This window comes from Hippichthys cyanospilos, chromosome 4 (assembly GCF_059441005.1).
Source record: "Hippichthys cyanospilos isolate Australia breed blue-spotted pipefish chromosome 4, RoL_Hcya_1.0, whole genome shotgun sequence".
In the NCBI taxonomy this organism is placed as follows: domain Eukaryota; kingdom Metazoa; phylum Chordata; class Actinopteri; order Syngnathiformes; family Syngnathidae; genus Hippichthys; species Hippichthys cyanospilos.
In genome coordinates this window covers 22,782,855-22,808,263 of record NC_142372.1, presented here as the reverse complement: position 1 = coordinate 22,808,263, position 25,409 = coordinate 22,782,855, and the positions used below count along the sequence as shown (strand labels likewise).

Genomic DNA, 25,409 nt, shown 5'->3' with positions numbered 1-25,409 from the left:
GTTATCTACACAAAGTAATTGAAAAGCAGGATTTTATTTTGATGAGCAGTTTTTGTTTACCAATATATGTCCATTGATATTTCTTTATTATGCCGATGTAAGTATTCACTTTCAAATAAGAAACATTTTAAATAAATCACAAGGTGTTCCAAAAATATGACAGGCATCATAATTCAATTAATACTTCCAAAAAGGAAATCAGTGAAAGATCAACTCAAATGTATTGGATAATCAGGAAGATTTATTTATTTATTTATTTATTTATTTATTTTTTAGTTACACTCATTTTGGTCATTGTTGTGCAGCATTTCCACTTTGAGTTGATCTTCAAAAGAACTCTCGCTATTTTTCGTTAAATCCATCCCAGACTCATTCCTGAAGTGAGAGGGGAAGTGCATCCTTGGCTGATCACAAATTACAGGACTCACACTTAGGCCTCTGGCCACAGTATTACTCATTTAATTGTATTACTATAAAACAAAGAAAAGCGCACTGGAGGGATTGGACATGAACTCACTTTATGCAACGTAGATGTGTTTTCCATTGACTGTAATGCTGTCACTCCTTGACGGCTGTTGTTGGTCACCAGTTCATCAAGACTCCAAAATACACGCTCACAATTTGTACCGACACCTTTTGCCACCAGCTTGTTGAAACACGGAGACGAGTGCTTTGAGCCTGAGGCCTGCCCCTGTCTGTGGAAAGGGAAAGAGTATTACCCCGGTGACAAAGTATCTTCCCCCTGCCATCAGTGGTATGTCTATATACTGTGTTCATGGCTATACACTATCCTCGATACTAGAATGCAACTTATACTTTATTAATATATTCGTCTGTTTGTTTTCATATTATTTTCATTGATTCCTCATTCATTGTGTATGTAATGCAAGAAAACAAAGCATCACGTTGACCTCAAATCCAGTGATGAGATAGTCAGAGCAATGTAAGTAGCCACCTGATATTGTAATTATATTATCATGGAAGATAACAGGCTTGGAAACAAAGGGGCTTCTTGTACGTCTGATTCTTTTTGGTGTTCATTTGTGGTAAAAGAAACCCTCCTGTTTCCCATTTCTTCTGCCCATTTGTACTCCAGGTTGAGCATGATGATGACAGCTTCACAGTGCAATGAATAGGGATTCAGACATTTGATTATTCACTCCCTTTATTCAGCTGTAGACAGTTTACAAAAGGAGTGGCCAATAGATGTGAACAAACCGCCTTTGTCACTTAGTGCAGTGACAAGAAGTCGATGTTGAAACCTTGCTGTCTTTGTAGTGTTTGCCAGCACGGGACCTTCCAGTGCGTGTTTCGTCCGTGTCCATCCATGTGCACGACTTACGGGGATCGTCATTACAGAACTTTTGATGGCCTGCTCTTTGACTACATTGGCGCTTGTCAAGTTTTTCTCGTGAAGGTAAGACAAGTTTATCTTGTAAAAGCACAGTTCTGTGCAACTGTACGATCCTGTTCACCAAACACTTCACTGTATTCCCAGGTTCCCCTGGTCAATTTTTATTGGTATAACCCTAACCATTACAGATTAACATTAGGAAACTCACCTGGACATCAATTTGTACCTTGGCCAAGGTTTAAAACCTTAATCAGCTGCAGAATAAATATACGAATAGCTTTAACTGCAGGAATGTCATAACTCTTCACGAGAGAAATTGCAAATGAACTTATAAAATGATCCTAAGCAAATATTTGAAATGGACCTGCATCTGAATTTTTTCCAAATATAGAAAATGGATGAACGTATATTCCATCTTGATTCATTCATTCTAAGAAAAAGAGATTATTTGGTGAAGCTTTTTTTTCTTATGTGATTTCATCAATGTGTATCACCAAACTATGACATTACAAAAATACTTATTGAGGATAAAAAGAAACAGGTGGCAAGTAGAATTTGCACACATTATGCTATATTCAAAACAATTCAGCTAATTTAATGATTCTGGGTTGTTCTCAGTTTACCATGATGTAATGTAATCCAAATATTTATGAGTGTACGTACACCGAAATCTTCCATAATATTTCATGAACATGTGCTAATGTAGAAGTTCTAATTTCAAAAAATATCTGTGTGCTTCAATGTAGTCCCCATTGACCCCACTGTGATAATACTTCCATCAAAATATTTTCCATTGAAACCAATAGGGATTATCGAAGCACAGCACTGTTGTATTTCATAATTGTTAGGTTGGTAACAGACACTTTGCACTGGTGGTTCTTTGTCTGGTTTGCTCATCCATTCTTCCCTTGTGATTCGGCTGTCAATTTAATTCACAGACATTATTCATGTGGGAACATAACGGAGTATGGTGTACATTTCAAAAACCATCCATTAAGCCTTTGACAGTATTTTCCTTTGCTGTTTCTTTTCTCCTGCATAGAGCAGTGCTGATGTAGTTTTCAGGGTGATGGCAGAGAATATTGACTGTTTTGATCACGGAATAATCTGCAGGAAATCACTGCTGATCAACATTGGAAGATCTTTCATAGCTTTTGACGACGATACTGGGCAACCTGTAAGTCACATTTTCCAGTTTTGTGTAGTCTGTCAAAAGGCAAGCAAACACCTATTGACTACTTAAACAGGTGATATAAACCAAGTACTTTTTATTATATATTATATAAAGGCAAACATTGCAATTTTAACCACAAATCACCCTACAAAACAGTACTGATTGTATAGAAAAATCTAATTATAAATAAATAGTACATCACCATATATTCATTTCTGATTATATGTAATATTACATAAAAGTTCAAACTTTAAAAATAAAATAGCAGACTGTAAATCTTGTGGTAAAATAAGATTGTCTCTATACAAATCATCTATATAAGACTTCATTAATATGTATTGTAGAACCCAACTAGTGTTATGGGAAGGAATCAGAAGATGGTCATCTGGCCTGCCGGCTACTTCACTGTGATTCATTTCCCAGAGGAAGATGTCACCATCCTATGGGATCGTAAAACTACCATCCATATCCAGGTTGGACCTCGTTGGCAGGTATGTGGCGCGCTGCACGTGAAAACACATCATGGTTTGTGCTTTCAAGTGAACGAGAGCCTTATCAAGGTTTCCCGCCAGAAATGTATTGGACAAGTTTTCTACCTGACATCATATTGTTCATATAAATGCCAAATTTTGGAGTTTCATGACTGTTATTCATGAAAAAATAGACCATAAACATTTTGGTATTTTCATATATCTGTATATTGTAGATCATTACTTGGTCCACTTCCATTTTGCCAAATATTGTGTTACGGTGCAATTCGATTTGCCAATTTATAGACACCAGTGCCAATTTAACCATGCTGCTGACACCGTGCTGACAGCCTGGACTGATGTTTTGCCGACAAGCCACCAAATGACTGTAGCATTTCAAAACAACTGACTTAGCCTGACGGAACATTAGATTTCATCCGTCATTTTCGTCAGTCATCATCCTTACCATCTGTGAATGTTGGTAACGGTTTATTACTCAGTCAAATCTTCCATAGTTCTGTGTAAACTGTCCAAATACTTGTAAGCATTGAAGTATAAACACAGTCTAAATTGGCCCCAAGGAAATATATATACATGCACCAAGGAATAATTAGCTGAGCGCTAGAGCATTACTGTGCAGCAGCCACTAGTTAGTCAGAAAATGTCTTTAATTGCAGCATAGCTGAGCATCCATCCATCCACCCTTTTACGAGAGACGCTTATTTTCACAAGGATGGCAGGCTCAGCTGGGAGTTCAATGTTTGTGTTACGTTTCAGAGTTATGGTTTCATGAACTAAAATGTGTAATGTACACAAGCTTGCTCAACAAATTCAATGTACAGACTTAAAGTAAAAATCAATGTTTGGAATTGAGTATTACATAGATTTTAGTGTTGTTTTGCTTTTTAGAAAAAAAAAAAAAGTTGAGCAAAGCATTCTGTGATGCCTTTCCACTTGCAAGTGGCATTCAAGTAACCAATGGGCACGTCGCAAAGTGACACGGTGACAGAAGTGATGACGAAGTGCGGAAAGTAAAGATGGAATTTCTGCTAATATTTGTCTGAGCAACCAACGACTACAGTTTGTGTAAACTTCCAAAAACAACGATGGAATGGCAGGTCCATGTACCGACAGACTGTAAATGACATTTTTATTTTTTATTGGACTTATTGGGCTTGAAGCAACAATGTTTGGTATTAGTTTTTAACCGAAATGTAAAACAAAAGCTTAAAAGCAGTTTTTTTTCTACAGAAGCTGGCAATGCTTTTGTCATTGCCACTCCACTCGAGTTCTATTGCTTTAGCTGCCTTTTATATTGTTGGACAAAGCCAATGTGAACCTGTGCCAGGACTTGATTAGGATTTACTTTGCTATCCAAAGGCTTGTTTGAAAGTCTGTTAAATTAACCTAGTATCAGTTAACAAAGTCAACCAAACATCACATACATGCGGCTGTTGAAATGTATTTACTACATTGGTTGAAAAATGTATTTGATTTCAAAACAGCAGTGGTAGACTACAGCAAAGATAAACGAATCGTTGCTCATTTATTTTATGGCTGTGAAAGCAAGATTAGATTTTGACCGTCTTGAAAAAGCTCTCCATGTCCAAACGATGGTTAATCCTGCTCAATGTTGATGATGTATCCAGGGAAAGCTGAGTGGTCTGTGTGGGAACTTTGACATGAAGACAGTGAATGAGATGCGCACACCTGAAAACATTGATGCAACAACTCCTCAAGAGTTTGGAAACAGCTGGACATCAACTGAGGTGAGTCGAGAACTTGTTGTCATTGGGACTGTTTGACAGGACACTTTCTCACCAATTTCTGTTTAGTGTGTAAACGGTCCAGATATGAGGCACCCATGCACTTTGAGTCCCCTCAGAGAGCCGTTCGCCAAGCAGCAGTGTGCTGTTCTGCTCAGTGAGGTCTTTCAGGCCTGCCATCCAGTGGTAAGTTGTGAAGCTAAATAAACTTGCACTATATTATCTTACAATTAACCCCCTTTATATAATTGACCCGCAGAAAAAGTTCATGATTGCCGTGTGATTTCACAAAATGACAATAAGTTACTGATCTTGTCATAATGAAACTCATCAACATACTTCAAGCTTCCGGGATGAGAATGCCACAAGAAGCCAGTTGTCAAACTGAAGCGCCTCAATGCATTTTAATATAGTTCCTTGGCTGCAAGAAATAACAAGATGGCAGAAAGAAAAGAAAGCACAACTGTGACTCATTAAGCTCCTCAATTTACTTCAACATAGTTTTTGGGCAGTGGTGTGCCAAAAAATAACACCAGAGTAACAACACCACAAATAACAACTAGGTAGTAACAGTGCATGTACTCTCTCAAAAAAATCAACGAATATCACTCACGGGGTAGGTATGCCTTTAAATAAATTCACCATTCACATAGTGTGTATGGACAGTCTGCTGTAATTTCCAAGCTAAAAAGAGAAACCTATTTAAAGCCAGAACAATGAATCTGTAGCCTACATATACTGTATTGGGCCTCCATGTTATAACGTTGAATATCCTCAAAGAAAGGTGTCACAGATTTATTTATATCCATCCATCCATCCGCCCGCCCATCCATTTTCTCTAGCCGCTTAACCTCATTAGAGTTGTTGCCGTGCTGATGCCTATCCCAGCTGTCTTCCGGCAATAGGAAGGGGACACCTTGAACTGGTTGCCAGCCAATTGTAGGGCACACAAAAGACAAACAATGTGCAAGATGACATAATGGACTAGATCACGTAACTCATGACAGTCTTCGATAAAAGTCCATCAAGTAGTCAGAGTTGAACCTGAAGGTTCAAAGCGTGGCAAAAAAGTAGCAGCCGGTTATTCTGAATCGGAAAAAAACAAAATAAAACCTTATTTAAACTTTTTTGAGCAACTGACACTAAAAAACAAAATTAAATGAATAAATAACAATAAATGTAAATTGATCTGGACCGTTAATACTGTACCAATATATTGAATGTTTTAACCGAAAGAAAAAGTAATGAAAGATTGTGCTTATATTTTTTTTCTAAATGAGATTAATCATTAACTTGATTTAGTTGATGTTGTTGACAGCCTTTGAGAAAGCTTAGAACAGTGTTTCTTAATCTAACAAAACCAACACAGTGGGTAAAAGTACCAGTTCACCACGTCGTGAGGATCGCCGCCCGCAGGAGCTAATTTGCCTGGATCGGCGCTCGGGAGATAAAGGGCTAATTCCGGTGTGTGGTCCCGACTAAGGAGGTCTCACTCTGCTGCTTATCCAGCGCTCTCAAAGCGGACCGTTAGGGAGTCTCACTCAGACACATCTACAGCCCTCTCTAAGCGGTCTGATAGGGAGGTCTCACTCTGCTTCATAAACCAGCGACCTCAAAGCCGACCGGTAGGAAATCTCAGGGCCGGATGCTTTCAATGACTGTGCCCACTAACTGAGGAGTGAACCTCTGCGGCGAAGGCTCCACCGAACCCCTGAAACCGACTCACCGAACCCCTAGCGTTCGATCGAACCCAGGTTACGAACCACCGACTTAGAACCTCTGCAGACTTTGACAATGAGAGCGCCACTGCACCACCTGGTGTTGTAGATTTCCACCTCCGCTACACAGCTCAAAAGCAAAGCCCATTTCGCTACCTGCCATCACATCACGCCGCACCACGATTTGAGAAGGACTGGAATGAGTGATCAAAAGTACCGTTAGTGCAAAATCACCGACATATGAAACATTCACCTACTGCAGTTTACCATTAGATAGAAAAACTTTTTTTTAACCCCTTTGTTAAAGAGACTGCCTAAAGTTTTCTTTGCACTCAGGTGGATGTTTCGTGGTTCTACATGAACTGCCTGGCAGACACATGTGGATGCAATCGTGGAGGAGACTGTGAATGTTTCTGCACTAGTGTGGCAGCGTATGCCCAACGTTGCTGTCACCAGGGTATTCCTGTTGACTGGCGCTCCCCCTCTCTGTGCCGTAAGTTGAAATGCAATATATAAATATTGCATATATTTATCAAGAAGTAGGTATGTTTTAGACATATCTCTAAAATGTGTTCATGATTAAATGTTTCTTTTACTCATGTTTACATCTTTATCTTTACTTCTCTGCAGCATCCGATTGTGAATTCTACAACAAAGGTATAGCAGGCGCTTTGTTTATGTTGACCAAAGACATAATTTGTGCTTTTTTTTTGTCCGCTTGTTGCTGTCACTTGTGTGTCAAACAGAAAAGGTGGAAGTCCTTGGAATGCAAAAGCGGGTTCTCTATTCTGTCTGCTTTAATGGTTTTTTACTTCAAGGGTCCGTATCATGATTTAAACATTCCAGTCAAATATAGGCATATATCTGATTAAGGACTGACTTTGGCACAAGGGATTTTCTTATTATGAGCTATTTTGGTGGCTATATAACTGACCTAGACATGAGATGCCCGGTTTGTTAAAACCGCTCCTCTCACCGTGTGGTTGCCACGATAACTGCTCGGCGATGTGGGTGTTAATTTAATCTGCAAAGGGTGGTACTCAATTTGAAATGTAACAAAGAGAGGACCCAGCTGTCGTCTCAGATCAGGCGGGCTTGGTGCTTGTGCTAAGAGCAACGATGATCAGAAATGCTCAAGAGTGGGTGAATGAGAGAAAGGAAGAAAAAAACAACTTTGGGGGTGTTTTTGCTGAGCAAATATGATTTTAACATGCGTTTTTTCACAACCATTGGGTCATCACACTACCAAACACGTGCCACCCATTGGCTGAATTATTGAAAGAATGGTGGAAGAAAATGACCCAAACTTAATTCAAATACTGCATTATCCTCTCTAGTAACACGGAGTAGCATTGCAGGAAAGTGTAATTTTCCTGAGCAAAATGTTTAAAGTAGTCAAATGTGGACATGTTGTGATGGAAGATAAGGAAGCACATATCGGACAAACTGTAGTCATTAAAACAATTTCGAGTCACATTTCTCATTATCAGTTTTAATCGTACCTGCATAGCTTCTATGTTATATTTAGGCAGCAAAATTGCACCTTTAACAGAAAATAACCTCTCCTTTTTATCACCACACAATACACCACATGTCTTTCAAAGCAGTTATTTACTAAGTGAAGCACAATTTGAATTGCAATAACACAGCTTCATTTCTGCAGGTCTTGGTAAAGGCCCTTTTAGGTTGCTCCCCTTCAGAGATCAGACTGCGATGGTTGTTGCCAGCAGATCCAGCGGCTCAGTGTTTGTGAACCGAGGACATCTCGGTGACACCATCGGCACCCTCTCACACTTTATGGCGACACCTGGCCTGAGCAGAGCCCGACCACATGGTGTGTTTCTCTTATTAACCTTTACAACTGGTCATCAATCATCAGGATCAACAGTTACCTCTTTGGACCATTTCTAAATTTTGACTAAAAGCTCGTTTTGGATTTCAACCTGTCGTCTGTTGTGCGATCTGTAATTTTAGTTTCAGTGTAAGAAAGACAGCTCATGATTTATTGAAGACCTTTCTCTGTTTTTCCTACAGACACATCACGGATATCCTTTGAGGCGGCGCACAGACCCAATCACTTTCTTTATGTCAGCCCCAGTGGCCAGGTGAAGCTGGTCAAGTGGGAGGAAAGCGAGGCTTTCTGGGATCGCGCCACCTTTGTGCTCCACAGGAACACCTGGCTCTCCGGCTATGACTCCCTGGAGTCCCACGCAAAACCCGGATTCTTTTTACACGCCACCCTCCCTCGCCTGCACCTGCTCAAATATCGTCACACTGACAGCTTCCGCAAGGCCACTCTTTTTAAACTCACTGGTAATACTCACTGAATCCTTACTTGACTTTAAGTTCATTTGAATAACTGAACCGATGTGAGGAAGTCAAAGTAAATAAAATTTTTCTGCACATTTTCACTAGCAAGACACTAAAAATAATAACAATAGTGACATCAATCCAAGATTTTTTTTCTTTAAAATTTATTTTTTTTATTACGTAAATGCAGCGCGCTTATCGGCCGTGATCAGTTTAAGATGACAGAAATGAAGGTCAAGCTCACGTTGCAGTCGTAAGTGTGATGGATTCTTTTCCTTACTGGGTTTTTCAGGCTTCACTCAGCTGTCTGTGAGGGCTTGACCCAAGATTCAAATGGTGTCTCCTTGGGGTCACGTGTCAAGCTTTCTGGCTATATTGGTTCTGAAGCTAAAACCGGGGGACCAAGCCTCATTTTGACGCATGTCAAAATGAGACAGCTTTAAAATCGTTATCTTATTGAAGTTAATTGTGTTTGTCAATGACACCATCTATAGTTTGAAGCTATTTGTTACATTTTTGGGTGCATAGCTATTTACATATGAGGATAATGATTGTCTGAGATGTTTAAGCATTTCTAATGCCAAAAACTGTCTCTAAACTAATACTGATCATGAATAATTAGATAATAATTGCCGATTTAATGAAATAGTAAAACGACAAATTGTTCCCACTTCTAAAGTTCCGGCTTCACTGTGTTATAAGGTAAGATAAGATTTGGAATAAAATGTACTATGTGGTCCCGTACAGTGGAATTAGCAGTTTAAGAGTTTGAAATTGCAATTGTTTCAAATTGATTTCATAGGCTGTTATTAGGTGCGTTTCATAATTGACAAAGATCAGGATCTTTCACTCTTCACAACCATAAAAGGGATTGCTAAATTGCTTGGTCACTCACGCCATGTGTGGTCAGTTACAGATGTAAAAAGGGCTGTCAATCTCAACAGATGATATGTGAGACAGCCGTTATTACCAATCATCTGGGCAAACCACGCCATAGTCAAAAGGAAGCACTCTCTATTTCATTGTTTATTTTTCTTTACTCAAACAATTTCTCAATTGTAGATTGATAGCTCAGTCATTATCAAGAGATAAAAATACACCACAAGATTTTGGGTGATTTTGTTCAAAATGAGTCTGAAACTTTGATCACATTGACCCAAATAGTCGGTGTATCCCATTTTCTCTCAAATTGGGTTCCTTTCGACTCTTTTTTTTTTTTTTTTTGAGTGATTACTCCTTCTACGATGCAGTAAAGGACATTTGCAGTAATATCTCCCGTTTGGCAGATCTATATCTGTTCTTATGTGCATTCTGGTGCATTTGCATCCTTATTTTGCTTGCTCAAACTAACAGTAAATGTTTTTTGTTTCTAATGAGGCTCTGGGTCAGATTCCATACCTCATCCACAGTGCCAGTGGCGATATGACTCCTGTATCAGCCCCTGTTTCAAAACCTGCAGCAATCCATCAGCAGAAGCCTGTCTGGCCATCCCACAGTGAGACTTTTCAATTTTTTGTTAATCCTGACAGTGGGATAGGAGGGATATTTTTTTTTAATATGACCTATGCCGGCAACTCAGTGGATAAATCTCCAGAATGTCTGCCTCACACTTCTAAGTTTCAGTGCAGCGTTTGCATGTTCTCCCTAATCGAGGCGTGGGGGTTTCTTTACATACTCTCCCACAGTATAAGAACGTGCACGTTTAATAGAAGACGTGCACATTCTAACATGACCATTGAGTACCAAGCTTATTCCTCATGGTGCAGGGAATGAGCTCACTAAGTTTATCACCATCATGAATATTGTAGAACATGCCACCGTAGTTAGTTAAGTTTGGAATGATTCTCTACATGATATTTTTCTTCCTTTATTGATCTGTGCAGAGTGGAAGGCTGCATTCCTGTCTGCCCCCCACAAATGGTATTGGATGAAGTTACTCGACGTTGTGTCTACGTCGAAGACTGTGAGTAGAATCCTTATTGATTTCACTGGTGTATTTGTTGGATGCAAGTGTTTATTGTTCTATTGTACTGTACAGTACTTGACACTATTGCTACATGAAGTGATCTTTTTGTTTCCCACTTTGATTCATAAATGCATAGCACTGAAATGAACAGGAATTATCAGCATTATTTCTTTGTGTGAGTACAGTATATCAGCCTCCCTTCACCTCTTGCTTTTCATGGTTTTGGGTTTAGGTATTAAAGGACCAGTAGTTTCATCCCTAATTCCAACCAGTGCCATGCCAAGCTCTGCTGCAATGTCCTTCACGATGACTACTGAATCACTCAAAGCAACAATTGCCCCATCTGCTCATTCTCAGTCCACCGCAACCATGAAAATCACCAGCACTGTTCCTGTTATGAGCACAACACCTCCAGTTTCTGATGAGTCAACACAACTAAGCATCCCCTTAGCTACTGCACTTCCTGAACCTCTCAAAACCGTAGCACCCTTTTCACCATTGCCCACCACTCTAAAGCCTGGGGTTGCTGAAACTCTGTCAACTGTAAAAGTGACCACAGCCCATAGCACTGCTGATAGTGCCACCATCAGTCCATTTGAATCAGCCACATTCAGGTTAAGCAGTACTCCCTTTGCAATCACTTCTCTTTTCTGGCTAACTTCCTCGACCAGACCCACGGACTCCCTCCTTCCTCGCTTCACCCCAAAAGCCACATCCACCACATCAGTAACCACAAGCTCTACTGATAGACCAACATCTACTTCTCCGCTCGCTGTCGAGGATTCCACCGAGACGACACAATCATTTGTGGTGTTCCCGCTTGGAACCACTACCCATGCTTCACCAGCTTCGGAACGTTCAACAGTGACCAAACAAGTTACTGTACCCGGATCGACTGACACTACATTCACAGAATCTAGAAGCTCAAAGCCTTTGACACTAGGGGTAACTCCCCCAATCTCCCCAATTGCACCCATCACTCCTGGTTTACTAAGCACGTCCTCCTCAACCACGTTCTCACTATTATCCACAGCTGCTGTCAAAACTGCAACCTTGTCTAGGGCACCAGTCACTTCAGCGGCAACCACAGACTCAGTCACTCCAGTTGAGCCCTTTAAAAGCAGCACAACAACACAGTTCATCAGTCCAAAGACTCGTCCTACTTTTGAGCTTACCACCGAGGATGCGCGTTTAACCACCCCAGCTGCTCCTAAGATGCCAACATCGTCATTCCACATCGCTCTCACAACAACTGTGCTCAGTTCTACCTCGGCTGCCGCAGATCGGCAAGCAACAGAAAAGACTACAACCATACTTGAATCTGCTGTGTCCAAAATGACTACTTCCACTATATCAGTGACTGCTCAACCACCCACTAAAGTTAAAGTCACAATTTCTGGTGCTGCATCCACTCAGTCTTCAACTTTAAGACCTCCAAAGACAGCTGTAGCCACCACTGTGGCCACCAGCCCAATTTTATCAACAAAACCAACTGTCTCACCAGTAATCCCCAAGGAAACTGTTTTTCCTTCACTATCGTCGAGCTCCACCACACAGTTCTCACAACCAGGGAGTCCTCCCAATTTTGTCACATCTTCCAGACAGTTATATAGTTCTACAGCAAAAACAACGACACGACAGCGCACTTCTGAAACTGTTCAACATTTGGTGAGTTTGCCTAGAACAACTAAAGTACCTCAACCTCCAGTATCAAGGCCAGTAATCACCTCTGCTACTCTAGCGAAAGTCAAAACCAGAACAACTACTGCAGAAATTACAACCAAGCCACGCGTTACAACAGTGCGTCCCCCTAGACCCGGTGTACCTGATAGTTCTCTCACCATCGGACCTACAAGACCTATCACTGCAAGCACCATCCTCAAACCTGTTACAGTCCAACCGGTCACAGTGACAACACATCCAAGAACAAGCAGAATGGAATTTACAAGAGATGCATCCACACCGATCTTACCTGTCTCTCTACCTGACACAACTTCTTCAAAATCAAGAAAAACAACCTCTCCCGACAAAGTCACCACACAGCTCATGTCAACTCAAAGTGCTACATCCACTACAACTGCAATCACACAGATGATCTCTATCAGACCCTCACAGGGAGTTTCAGTGGCAACAAGAGTTACACCCAAAAGCACTGCAACGAAGAGGCCAGTCACAGCCAAGGTGACTATGGAAACGAGACCACTGGCAGCCACCACCAAAACAACCAGCTCACCAACTGTTATATCACAGTCTCTGACCGTACCCATGTTACCGGAAACATTGACACCAGTGAGGCCACCAGCTGAAACAACTCCTAGAGCGACGACCACAAAGCCTACGTCTGTGGCAACACTTTCCCTGCCTGAGCCCACCATACCAATCTCTGACTTGACGACCACAGAATCTGAGATGGCGCCAGACATTTCCCAACCAGTGACATCTCTACCACCTGATGAAAAGATCCAGACTCAGAAACCTGGTATTGTTACTCCTGGTACGACTTCCATTCCTGTAAGCAGAGAGGTCCAAACAAAAGTGGATATGACGAATCAGACAAGTCCAACACCATTTGGGCCTGTAAAAAAAACCACAGCCTCATCTGATAACGAAACATCAACTGCTGTATCCTTCACAAGGATGTGCACGGTGGGTTCAGTCTACATCGTATCCACATTTCACTCAAGTTTTATGGTACATGAGTTTTATATTTGCCAAGAACAACTATTGAAAAGTAGTCAAAGCTTTCTAAATCTAAATCTAAAATGTTTTTGAAAAAACTGCACAAGACTGTAACATTTCTGTTTTTTTTTTTTTTTTTATTGTCAGCCTCCGTATGCAGAGAATGTTGACGATTGCACCAAGTTCATCTGCGTCAACAACCAGCTCATCTTGTTCAATAAGTCTCAAAGTTGCCCTTTTTCCTCTGAGCCGATGAATTGTGGCCTACTTGGTTTTGCCGTATTGGTCAATGGTGACAAATGTTGTCCCCAGTGGGACTGTCCATGTAAGAGAAATACAGAAATGTCTAAATTGTATATATTGCCTTCCATATATATGTACAATGACACCCCTGGTTAAGATGTTAAAGGCCTTAAAATATGTGCAGTGTTTATTGCAGATATCACACTGTCATAGTGAAAATTGTAGACTTGGTTCACCTGACGGAATCAAGCTCCTCCTCTGGCCATCTCAGTGCCCATACCTCAACCCTGTAGAAAAACTGGATAGGGGTAAGGAGGAGAGTGCAGAGGAGCAACCCAGGTTGCTTATTGATTCAAGAACCTTTTCGACTGAAGGGTGGACAATGACAAGTGCTGGCGATGGTAGTGGCTTCTTATGATTTCATCAGTGTTTGCTGGGCATTTGCGCGACTTGACATTTGCGTGAGAAGCACGGGAAACCCTCCACGACATCTGACGAATGTTCAGCAAAAGCCGGCAGCCGCAAAGAAACCTCTACAAGGTCAAAAGCGCCACTACCCTCGCTGACACTTGCCTACGTTCGCTTCTTAATGGGATAGGAGCTCTAGAGGGACTGTGCAAAGAAAAATAGCTGTTGATCACTTTTTCTGCCTTGTCAAGCATTATAGAAAAAATGGGTTCTGTTTAATTTGCCAAGGATGTTACACATTTTGATATAAAATAATTATTTCCTCATTTGAAAAATCATCAGACTCTGAAGATCACATCTTAAGCAGGTGGGCAAATAAATATGGAGAGCAGTGTGTAATCCAGTGTTTAGTGAGCATGCAGTCAATGCATCTTCACTGTAGAATGATTCCTACAGATAATTATGTCCTTATTGTCATTGTTTCTTGTCTAGGTCGCTGCTCTGTGTTTCCAGACTTGAATGTGATCACCTTTGATGGAAACAGTGTTGGCATCCATAAAGCTGCCTGGTTCATAGTGACTCAACTACATAATGAGTCAGTCAGTGTCCTGGTACAGGCATGCCAGTCACCAGTAAGTCACCATCAAACTAAAAAACAAAACTTAATGCCAATGTAATATCAAAGAAATGTACATGTCTTTTTTAAAGCTTCGGTGGAATTTTACAAACCTGTGTCTGGTGACTCTCAACATCACTCACAATTCTGACCACATAATCATCGACAGGCTACAGAGGAGGGTAGGAAAAAAATGTTTTGCTTTTTTCCACAGTAGAATAACTCAAACAAATGGGCAATAAAGCTCCTGTGTGAAAATAATATGTGAACACCAGCAAATTGCAAACTTTTCTCACAGCTCTACGTCAACTCCCGGTATGCCAGGCCTCGTTTTAAAAAGTTTGGTTTTGAGATCTATGACACGGGCAACATGTATCTGATCCGGAGCCCAGCTGGTCTCAAGCTACAGTGGTATCACAGCACTGGAATGATGGTGATTGACAGTGACGGCCCACACCTCGGCAAGATGCTGCCCACCAAGGGCCTTTGTGGTATGAACTGGTTTGAATAGTCATTTCTGCTGTTTATCCCGGATGGCATTTCATTTTGCATTAATAAATGAAGATACTCAATCCATACAACATCAACACTCAAAATAGGAAAGCAAAGCAAATGTCATTTGTTTCCTTTTTCATGGTTTGTTATCACAAAGACAAGTGTCTGACGTGAAACAATGTTAAAATGAAATTTCCTTTGATTAAAGGGCCCATGTCATGGAAATTCAACTTTATGAATCCTTTAACCACATAACTACAGAATTAACTTATCACCTGAAACACCCCCAAAGTTTTATTTTTCCTTCACTTGATGCATTTTAAAGAATTCCTTCCTTACTCTGCTTACACGCTGAAGCAGATAAAGAAAACTTGCAAACGGCATTATGATGATAACAGGCACTCATACCGCCTCTACACAGCCCCCGTCCGCCCGCTTAAGAGTAAAGACATGCCCACTTTATTCGAAGAGACGTTCACGTTTTTTTAATTTTGTTTTCATTCCGCGGTTGGGGAGGAGACATTTTGCACCGAGTCGGCCAAGTAAAACACAATGTTTAATTAATAGTTTTACTGTCGGAAAGACTGTATGCAAGTGGCAAAAATGTGTGTTTGGGAGCACATAGTCAAAGTCTGCGACTCTGTTGTTTTGAGTAGTAGTTTCCAGAGTGGACCGTTTTGATAGGAGGAGCGGGCGTTACTCCGTGTGGTCTCTTGACAAGTCTTTTGATTTGTTGGTTCTCTGGTCCATTTATATTCCGTCTCTGACTCTAATTACTGAGCGCTACGTTAGATTTTTTGTTAAGGGTTCATCAAACTCAACTGATTTTTAAACAATGCCATGAAAGGGGCATGGCTGCCACCCAGTAAAAGGCTTCAATCAGTGAGAGATTTCGAAATGTTGTTACCCAAAGCCTCGGCCATCTATCCTTCAATTTTCTATAGGCCCTTCTCCTCACAAGGGTTCCAGGCTTGCTGGTGCCTATCCCAGTGTGTGAGGGGGTGAGTGCGGGAGGAAGCCAGAGTGCAGCAGGCTCAACGAGAACATGCAAACTCCAAACGGGAAGGCCCGAGAGAAATGGATTTGGAACTCGGGTCCCTGAACTGAGCAGTGGACGCGCCAACGATCGCGCCACCAAGCCGCCCTAAAAACCTTATATTCAATACTAAATTAAATTGTCAATGTGCAAGAAGTAATTTATACGCATATATATGCATATGTTTAACGGTGTAATGTTTAAAATATATATTGAGCCCCTGAATAGAAGAGCTATGGATGACATTGAAGGAATAGGCTGTCGCTAAATGACCTGCATACATAGTATAGCTGTACTAAAAAGTATAGTATACTAAAAATTAGTAGGTTGATATTTCAGTGAAATTTAGTAATTCATGTGAAAAGGGCACATTTAATAAATTTAGACAAGACTGTGATTCAACACAGGAAAACTTAAAAATGGTAACATTTGAAATACTGCAGTCATAAATGACTGCAGTGTCTGGTAAGAAATAGTGCATTGACCTTGTGTTTTGAAAGAAGTGATCTGTATTGAATGAATTATACCACAAAGTCTCTCGCTTAAAGATAATTTATAATTAGCTCACAACTCTTCATAAATTCAATTTCTGTAAAGGACTTGTATCTTGCTATTTTCAACTTTCCAAAGTTAACTACAGGCTGGATAAGATTATATCTCACCTTTGGTATATCGGCAAGTCAATTTCACATTACACATTGTTTAAAACACATCGCCACGGCAGTAAAAACTAGTATCCAGATACAAGGATCACATATGTCCAAAATGGTGACGTGTTTCTGCATCGGCACACACGCTGGATTCCCCCTGGTACCTTTTAGGTTTCTGTGATGGAGAGCCAAGTAATGACCTGACCTTGGCCAGTGGCACCACTTTGGGGCGGAGCGAGGATCCGTCGCTCTTCATCGACAGCTGGCAGGTGGCCAACACTACCAGCTATGTCAGTTACAGTCGACACAGAGCGTTCAACTGCACCACCAGTGATTGCTCCCAATGTCTGGTCATGCTACAGAAACCGGCCTTCTTCCCATGCCACGCCTTTGTAGGTTCACTGATTTATTAAGTCATTTGGCAGCCTAAATTAGACTAAAGGCTTTTCACCATATTATGAAATCACATAATTACCAATTAGAAAAGAAATGTTACATCTTGTTTGTTTGTTGGTTTAGGTTTCTCCAAGTACATTTTGTGAGGTATGGGTCCAAGATGTTGAGTATGTGAACAACCACTGTGTGGCACTGGCTGCCTACGTAGCCTCTTGTCACAAATTCAACATCTGTATTGAATGGAGGAGACCGGATTACTGTGGTAAGATTGCATTCCAAAACACAGTCACCTTCATCAATTGTTTCATTTTTCACGTTATTTTTCAACCGCGATGCACCTTTCAAAATACGGTTCTCTTAAAATGGCACATAATGCGGTTGTCTAATTGGGTTGAATCCACCACCAAGAAAAATGAAAGCTATATCAACATTTGATTTCCTTTCTGTGCTACCTGCAAGCTGCAGTAATTGCTCAACTGCTTCATAATTAATTTAAACAGAATATGTAGATTGTTAATACAGAAAGTTATCATAAAAAATATTGGGATATAATTACAAACCCCCACTGACTGTTTTTTGCTTTGAATTTTACTGAAAGAACGGTCTTCAATAAAATTAGATCAAAGTTAAATCATCAATTTGTCCTCATTAACTCATTCAATCCCAAAGACATTTGAACATTCTTTTTTTTAAAGTCCAGACATTCAATCTCCTGTACTTACGTATCTGTTTCCCATCTTTTTCAAGTTTTTGACTCGAGGGTCTAAAAATGGCTGCTATTAAGTGAAATAAGTACAAAGGTAATTACTGTGTGTAATTAAGTACTAACGTAATCGATTACCGTGGGTACTTTAGTTCTAATTAAGTACTTAAAGTAATGTAGTTTACAATAGATTACTTTATCTAGTAATCTACATTATAATAAATTACTCCATCTATTAAAGGACGAACGTATTTAATGACTTTATGTAACTAAGAAATAAAGTACATCAATTGCCTTTGGTAACTAAGTACCAAAATAATCAATTACTTAAGTTTATAAAAAATGAATCACTTTAGTGCTTTATTACTCAAAGTAATCAATCACTTTAGATTATGATAGATTACTTTATTTAATAATCCAGATAATTATAAATTACTTTAGGTACTAAACCACTGAAATGATTGATTACTTTTGGTACTTGAGTAATCAATTAGTGCTTCCATACCACTGGAGTGATCGATTACTTTTGGTACTAAAGTAATCAATTAGTGCTTTCATACCAAAGGTAATCAATTACTTTGGCGCGTAAGTATTTAAAGTCGTTGATCAACCTTAGGTACTAAGTAATTTATTACTCTTTTTTAATTTAGTACAAGCCATTTTAGAGCCTCCTTTAGGCAAACACTTGAAAAAAAAAAAAAAAAAACGTGTACTTAGCCTTCAATGTACAGACTCTTAAAAAATGTAAAAGTACAGTATATCTTTGAGGTCAATGAGTTAACCAGTTGAAAACCCGGTATATAAAATGTTTGCTCGTCTACAGACTTAACTTAGTACAGATAGCGACACCGTTAGGTACATTTACTTTGTTTAACAGTTGTCTCGTCTCTCTTCCCGTAGCCTTCATCTGCCCGGAAACTCTAAGTTATCGAGCCTGTCTTCCGGCCTGCACATCTCAGTCATGTCCCAACCAGGATTATGACCTGGATCCAGACCACTGCTCAGGCCTGACCGAGGGTTGTGCCTGTCCTGAAGGAACGCTGCTCCATCGGCCGTACACTTCCCTCTGCATATCCCGCAACAAGTGCGGTAAGTGCCTGTAATATCAGTCTCTATGGAAAAAATGACAGGTAAGCGCTGAGAGTACGGAATTGTGTTGTTTGTGAAGCGTGCACTGACAGCTCTGGCATTCCACGAGCACACGGTGAGGTGTGGAAGGCCTCGAAGGACTCCTGCTGCATGTACCGCTGCGACAAGGACACGGTCATCCCTGTGGAGTATAACTGTTCCACCGCGATGGCGCCTGTCTGCCAGCGAGCAGGGGAGGTGGTGGTCAGCCTGGCAGACGACACCAGCTGCTGTCCTCGTAAAGTCTGTGGTAAGGCCGCACAAGAGCTTTGAGAGTCCATCACAGGGGCTTGTATGGACATCATCAAGTTATTAAAAAGATAAAATGATATCATATGACTTTGCAGTGTGTAATCAGACACATTGTGACCTGCTGCCTCCTGACTGTAAATATGGGGAGAAGCTGGTGTCATACTACCGAAAAGACTCATGCTGCCCAGACTACGTTTGCGGTAAGTACACAGTGACAAATCTCAGAAAAACTGACACTCTCTATCGGTCTCTTCCTGGGATGCAGTTTTGTCATCTAAAAAGGCAAATGCATTTCTTAAAGCGTATAAGGCAGCATTTTGTTTTCCAAATTTTAATGTTTAATACAACAATGAGTTGGGCAACTTTTGCTGGTCAGACAGATGTCATTGCCCCGCCCTCCTCCTCTCATTGTTGCTCCGCTAGTTTTTTCACGCTGAAAATGATAATTGTCGGTTTGTCAGACGACGGCTGGTTCGTCGGCAATTTCCGCCGTCACGCCCCCTCAACTTCAGTTCAACATCCATACGGCCGATGCACCCGATTCTAAGGCGCACTGTCGAATTTTGAGAAAATGAAAGCATTTTAAATGCACGTTGGAGTCTGAAAAATAAGGGAAAAGAAAATTCCCTGCGGTACCTGTAATGATTTCTCACTATACACCTGGGAAACTCTGTTTTGCATGTGTTAAGCACATATTTGTGGACATGAGGGAAGTGTTGCATTTTTGAGCATTAAAGTAGACAATTCCATAAAGTAGACATTTCACTCTTTATTGACCAAAAGATAAGAAGTACTTTAACACAACAAATATGTGAAAATATCACAACTACATACCAGGGCTCCTTTTTTAACTTTCTAACTCTTTAACAATACGTTACTGTGAGCCATTATCCCCATTGTTACCAATTAGTTCCACACACCTGTGAGTTTCACCCCGCAATTGGAAGAATGAGGAAAAACTTGTTGCCGGGATGTTTTTTTTTTTTTTTTTTTTTTTAATTAAGGTATTAAATAAAACAAGACTATGGTCATTGATGTGTAAACACAAATACAAGCTAGGGTAGGAACCAGGCTTAGTTAGGAAACGAGCTGTCTCGCACACACTTTAATTACTGTGTGCTGCAGTTGCCGTAGTGACGTATAACATACAAAGCACATACATTAATTTACAGTTTAAACATTGTTATTCTGCATCGGAATGGGATGGTTTTTGCCTAAAACTCACACTGTTAATCCTATCTCGACATGAAATAAACTGCATATCGGTTACAGAGTGCGATCCAACAAGTTGTGAGGCCGTGACTCCCACCTGCAGAAGTGACCAGTCTTTAATTGCAACCAGAACTCCAGATAGCTGCTGCCTGACTTACATCTGTGGTAAGTATCAAACTCATCCCAACAGTTATTTTAAATTTCCTGCTGTAATAATTTGCGTGTTTTAAATTGTTATTAAATGAGTGTGTGTTTCCTGTAGTTTGTCCATCTTGTGTGGACACGCCGCCCATATGTCAGGATGGGGAGGTTCTAACTGTGGATCGTAACACCACGGATCGCTGCTGCCCCACCTACCAATGTGGTGAGCTCACAATAATTTACAGAAAGCAAAACCGCATCTTTTTACCTATGGCTTTTGTTCTCATTAGAGTAACAACTACAAAAATATTGGTGTGTATGTTTCTGTGTGTGCGTGCAGTATGTGAGCCTTCCAGGTGTCCTCAGTTTAGCTGTCCTTTCGGCATGGCACTGGTATCAATGTCTGACTCAGATCACTGCTGTGCCAACCACACTTGCGGTACAATGCAATATGAAATATGTTCTGTTATACAACACATAATGTGTGACATTCACAGTATGAGCCAGATTGCCTTAATTTGATTATTCTTTCAAGTAATTCCAAACTCAATGTAATGTTTTCTGTTTTAGTGTGTTCCTGTGACAAGGTTACCCCTCCTAAATGTGAACTGGTATGTCAAGTTCCTCAATTCAGATTTTTCTGTTTTTTTTCCGCATGCTAGGACTGGAGACTCATGTTTATACAGGATATAAAATTATTTTACCTAGGTGTCCATAGTTCATTAAATGTCACGGTGCATTCGTTTGTGTTGTGCAGGGAGAATCTCCTCAGCTGGAACAGACCTTTCTGTCCAACCCAGAGAATCAATGTGCCTGCAAAAGATACAAGTGTGGTGTGTATCGTTGGTTCAAATGGGCTCAAAATTGTTCAAATACCCTGTGGAACGCCATGCTGCGAAATGACTATTGCATTTTAAACTTCAATAATTCATTCTAATCTGTCACCTAAGAGCCGTAGGGTCAAATAAAACACGTCAACCTTTAGATTCAATTGATTGTATATATGATCTAAATAGGTGTTCTCAAACGTTTTGAAGTCAGGGACCCTTTTGGAAAGCAAATTTTCCAAGGACCCCCACTGCAAATGATTGCGGAAACAAAACAACAACAAAAAAGTCAAACATAAGTGCCCTTTTTATTCAGCAACATATTCAACTTGACAACAAGAATATATGTTACTTTTCAGCTATACTGAAATTTAGAAAATAATATTTGCAAATTGCACGCCTCCTGATAACAAACCGGGTCAATTTCCTCCAAAAGGTTTGCTGCCAATTTGATCAAAAACAGCAATTTATATTAAATTAGCTTTGCTGGCTTCATTGGCCAATCGGCAAGCAGTTTTACATATTCTGATGAATTTCCAATTACTACATTTTTGAAAAATATATTCAACTAGTTGAATAGATTGCTTTATTGACGAGTCATCAATACGTTCACACTTTATTGTAAAATAAAATGAAATGACCACAAATTCATGTATTTTTTTTATTAATAACCCAATGTTCTGTCCTTCCTAGATGTTCCAATGACCTCTATCTAGGTCGACAGAGAGCAAACAGCAAATGAGTAGAACTCTTCTTTCATTTAGTTGTGTCATAGTACAGCTCTCACTCATTTATATTGTAAGACTGTAAAGATAAGGAAATACACCAAATATAACTCAGGTAAATCCCATATAGAAAAATTATATATCTTACTAAATGTGCACAAATTGCATCAATCAAATCAATCAACCTAGAAACCAAGAAAAACCTAGCACAAATGAAAATGCTAACAAGCTAAGCAGAAATAAAAATCAACATTTGCCAGCATGTTATCTATAGGCGCAAGTTGGACCGACAAATGGCTACTTTTGGGCATATTAGCATAAATGACAGCATTCCAATGAAGAAAACAACACAACAGCTCACAGACACTTGTGGGCCAGATTTCACAAAGGGAAGGAACAACGCGTGCGCACCGACTGCAACTGCTCCCAACTGAAGCCACGACGTCCTTCCCCACCGCATAATGCACTATCAACATCGGTCAGAGGCGGCACCACAAAACAAAGACTTACTGATCTAAACCTGAACTTGTGCAATAGATTGCTTTTGGATCAAATTTCCACATGTTCCCAAAGAACTGCTTCACAGGATGTTGGGCTTGAATGTTTTAGCTTTCAAATGAATAGTTTGGCTACACTTCACATCAAACTTTCAATTCAGTCCTGCAATCCTGCCTGCGGGTGTGTTTGCAGTGCGAGAGGCGGTGTGTGTGTACCAAGGAGTGCCACAGGGGGTGTTGCGGCCCGGTCAGACCCTGGTGGAACATCGCAAAGACGGCTTGTGTTACAGCCGACAGTGCAGTCGTGTCGTGGACACGTCAAGTGGTTTTCACATACTGCGGACCAGCAGCACAAACTGCTCTGCCTTCTGTCAAGAAGTAAGACATTAACGGGAACCTTTTTTTGAACCGGGATCTGGGTGGGGTTTATGACAGCTTGAGACTTTTCATACGAGTTGCTTTTCATTTTGTTTAGAGTTTTTAGTCAATTTCAGTTAGCTCTATTTAGTTTTTAGAGCATGTTTGGTGGTTTTTCTTAGATTTTAATTAGAATTTTTTGGGGGTGTGTGCTTCAAATTAGTTTGTTGTTCTATGAGTTTTAGTAACCGTTTTAGTTTTTGAAAGGAGTGCAAAATAAAAAAAAAGTATAATAAAGTCAACTACAATTCTCAAACTTCCTCTTTTCTCTTAAACTTTCTCTTTATTTACGGATGTAAAGCAATTCTGTAAATACACAGAAAATATAACCTATGATTGTCATTTTCACTGACAAACATGAATGGGAAATCCAGCCATCCATTTTCTAGTGGCGCTTATCTCAGCTGGCATCGTGCAGTAGGCGGGGGACACCCTGAAGTGGTTGCCATCCAATCGCAGGGCACACAGAGACTAACACCCAATCACGAGCCCAATCACACCTAAGGACAACTTAGTATGTCCTGCCACCTGCCATGCATGTTTTTGGAATGTGGGAGGAAGCCGGAGCGCCCAGAGAGAACCCACGCGGGCACGGCGAGAACATGCAAACTCCACAGGGGACGGCTGGAGCCAGGTGGATTTGAACCGGGACCTTTGAACTGTGAGGCGACGTGCTATTCACTGCCCCACCGAGCCACCCTGGGAAATACGTTTTTGTTGTAATTATAGTTCTAGTATGTTTTTCATTCAGTTTTTATTTTTTGTTAGTTTTTGTAAAATATGTTTGCTATAACTAATAACCTTGATTTGTGTTCAAAACATTTCAAATGTCTCACTTGGAATTACGATCTTAAAAGTTAATGTTTTGGTTTTACTCTCACTTCTCAGAATTATGCAAACAAGCTCGAATCAGCCCACATTTTCAATGCAATTGATTTGGTATTTTGGGAATTAATTAAATTAAGATATATATTTCTTAAAAGCAAAGTATTACTGATTTTATAAGTTGTATGTGACGGTGAATAAATAATTGTGTTTTTGAAGTGAAAATTGAATGTTTTAATAGTTTTCTAAATAAATAACGAGTCGAGAAGGTTGGCATCTCTTGCAACAATTATATTAGCTTGTGACCTTTTGGTTTCATTGTAATATAATATTTTTTTTGTGTGTGTGTTGTAGAATCAGATCTACATCCCCGCAAAAGACCAGTCAACATGCTGTGGAATTTGTAAGAATATATCCTGCCTTTACGCTCATGGAAATGGTTCGACGATTCTCTATAAGGTGGGAAAAATGTGTCAATTTTCATTATGTGACGTAGATTAATAAAGGATATCAATGTGTTGCCAGCCAGGGAAATCTTGGGTGTCCAACTGCAAGAAGTTTGAATGCACTGACACTCTATCAGGCCCGACACTGATTTCCTACCCCTTCAGCTGTCCCCCCTTCAATGAAACAGAGTGTATGAAGGTCAGCATCATCAAACACACACACTCACACACGTTGCATAAACTGTTGTTTTTTTTTCCATTTGAGTATCGGGTAAAAAAAATGTATTAGCCTCTGCCGTTATTATCATCTTTCATATAATGATGATGATGATGATTAGGATGATAACAATAACCACAAGAACAATAATAATAATGATAGTAATTATTATTATTATTATTATATCCTGTGTAGCTGGTGATTAGTTCACAGGGTGACCTGCTTCTTGCTCAACGTCATCTGGGGCAACAAGCTACGGTCGTGACCCAAATGAGGATAATTGGCCTAAAAAATGGATGGATGTTTGTACCATTTACAAGCAACCTTTAAATGAGACAAATGCTCAACTGTGCAATTTGTAAAGTTGTGGTGATTCATTTCTCTTGCTCTGTTTTGCACACAGATAGGAGGAACTGTCATAAATTACATGGAAGGATGTTGCAAGACATGTGAGTTTGTGATATGAGCATGGCACAGTAATGTAATGTAATTTAGTTAGTGTAGAGATGTAGCCTGCCTCTGACAATCGCCTGCTGCCCAGCATGCCTCCAAAACGTAATATTCACTTATGCAGTTTAAATTTCCCGCCGCAATGTCAAAATTGTCTCTTGCTCTGCTGTCATGATTGTCGTCTGACTATTCACATTAGTCTGCTCTTTTCAGTGAAACAACAGGCCGCTCTTTTAAAAGTAGCCATAACAGAAAAGTAAGTGAAAAAATATAACGGTGGCCAGAATA

The 25,409-nt window shown here is 40.2% G+C and overlaps 1 protein-coding gene across 1 annotated transcript in view; it reads left to right on the top strand.

Moving 5' to 3' along the window:
* The window catches only part of otog (otogelin), a 60,209-nt gene that overhangs the window by 26,398 nt on the left and 8,402 nt on the right, over positions 1-25,409 (top strand). Inside the window, exons 24-55 of the mRNA XM_088413063.1 lie at positions 647-754; positions 1,279-1,417; positions 2,397-2,531; positions 2,873-3,019; positions 4,648-4,767; positions 4,834-4,950; positions 6,819-6,975; positions 7,113-7,139; positions 8,146-8,316; positions 8,517-8,795; positions 10,170-10,287; positions 10,676-10,755; positions 10,991-13,252; positions 13,295-13,404; positions 13,585-13,762; positions 14,581-14,720; positions 14,797-14,886; positions 15,003-15,195; positions 17,057-17,277; positions 17,405-17,543; positions 18,885-19,073; positions 19,153-19,362; positions 19,460-19,564; positions 20,637-20,741; positions 20,839-20,940; positions 21,058-21,156; positions 21,288-21,328; positions 21,436-21,550; positions 22,960-23,144; positions 24,363-24,467; positions 24,534-24,653; positions 25,075-25,120. Coding sequence (XP_088269189.1) covers positions 647-754; positions 1,279-1,417; positions 2,397-2,531; positions 2,873-3,019; positions 4,648-4,767; positions 4,834-4,950; positions 6,819-6,975; positions 7,113-7,139; positions 8,146-8,316; positions 8,517-8,795; positions 10,170-10,287; positions 10,676-10,755; positions 10,991-13,252; positions 13,295-13,404; positions 13,585-13,762; positions 14,581-14,720; positions 14,797-14,886; positions 15,003-15,195; positions 17,057-17,277; positions 17,405-17,543; positions 18,885-19,073; positions 19,153-19,362; positions 19,460-19,564; positions 20,637-20,741; positions 20,839-20,940; positions 21,058-21,156; positions 21,288-21,328; positions 21,436-21,550; positions 22,960-23,144; positions 24,363-24,467; positions 24,534-24,653; positions 25,075-25,120 — 6,353 coding nt within the window. The remainder of the gene's footprint in view (positions 1-646; positions 755-1,278; positions 1,418-2,396; positions 2,532-2,872; positions 3,020-4,647; positions 4,768-4,833; positions 4,951-6,818; positions 6,976-7,112; positions 7,140-8,145; positions 8,317-8,516; positions 8,796-10,169; positions 10,288-10,675; positions 10,756-10,990; positions 13,253-13,294; positions 13,405-13,584; positions 13,763-14,580; positions 14,721-14,796; positions 14,887-15,002; positions 15,196-17,056; positions 17,278-17,404; positions 17,544-18,884; positions 19,074-19,152; positions 19,363-19,459; positions 19,565-20,636; positions 20,742-20,838; positions 20,941-21,057; positions 21,157-21,287; positions 21,329-21,435; positions 21,551-22,959; positions 23,145-24,362; positions 24,468-24,533; positions 24,654-25,074; positions 25,121-25,409) is intronic.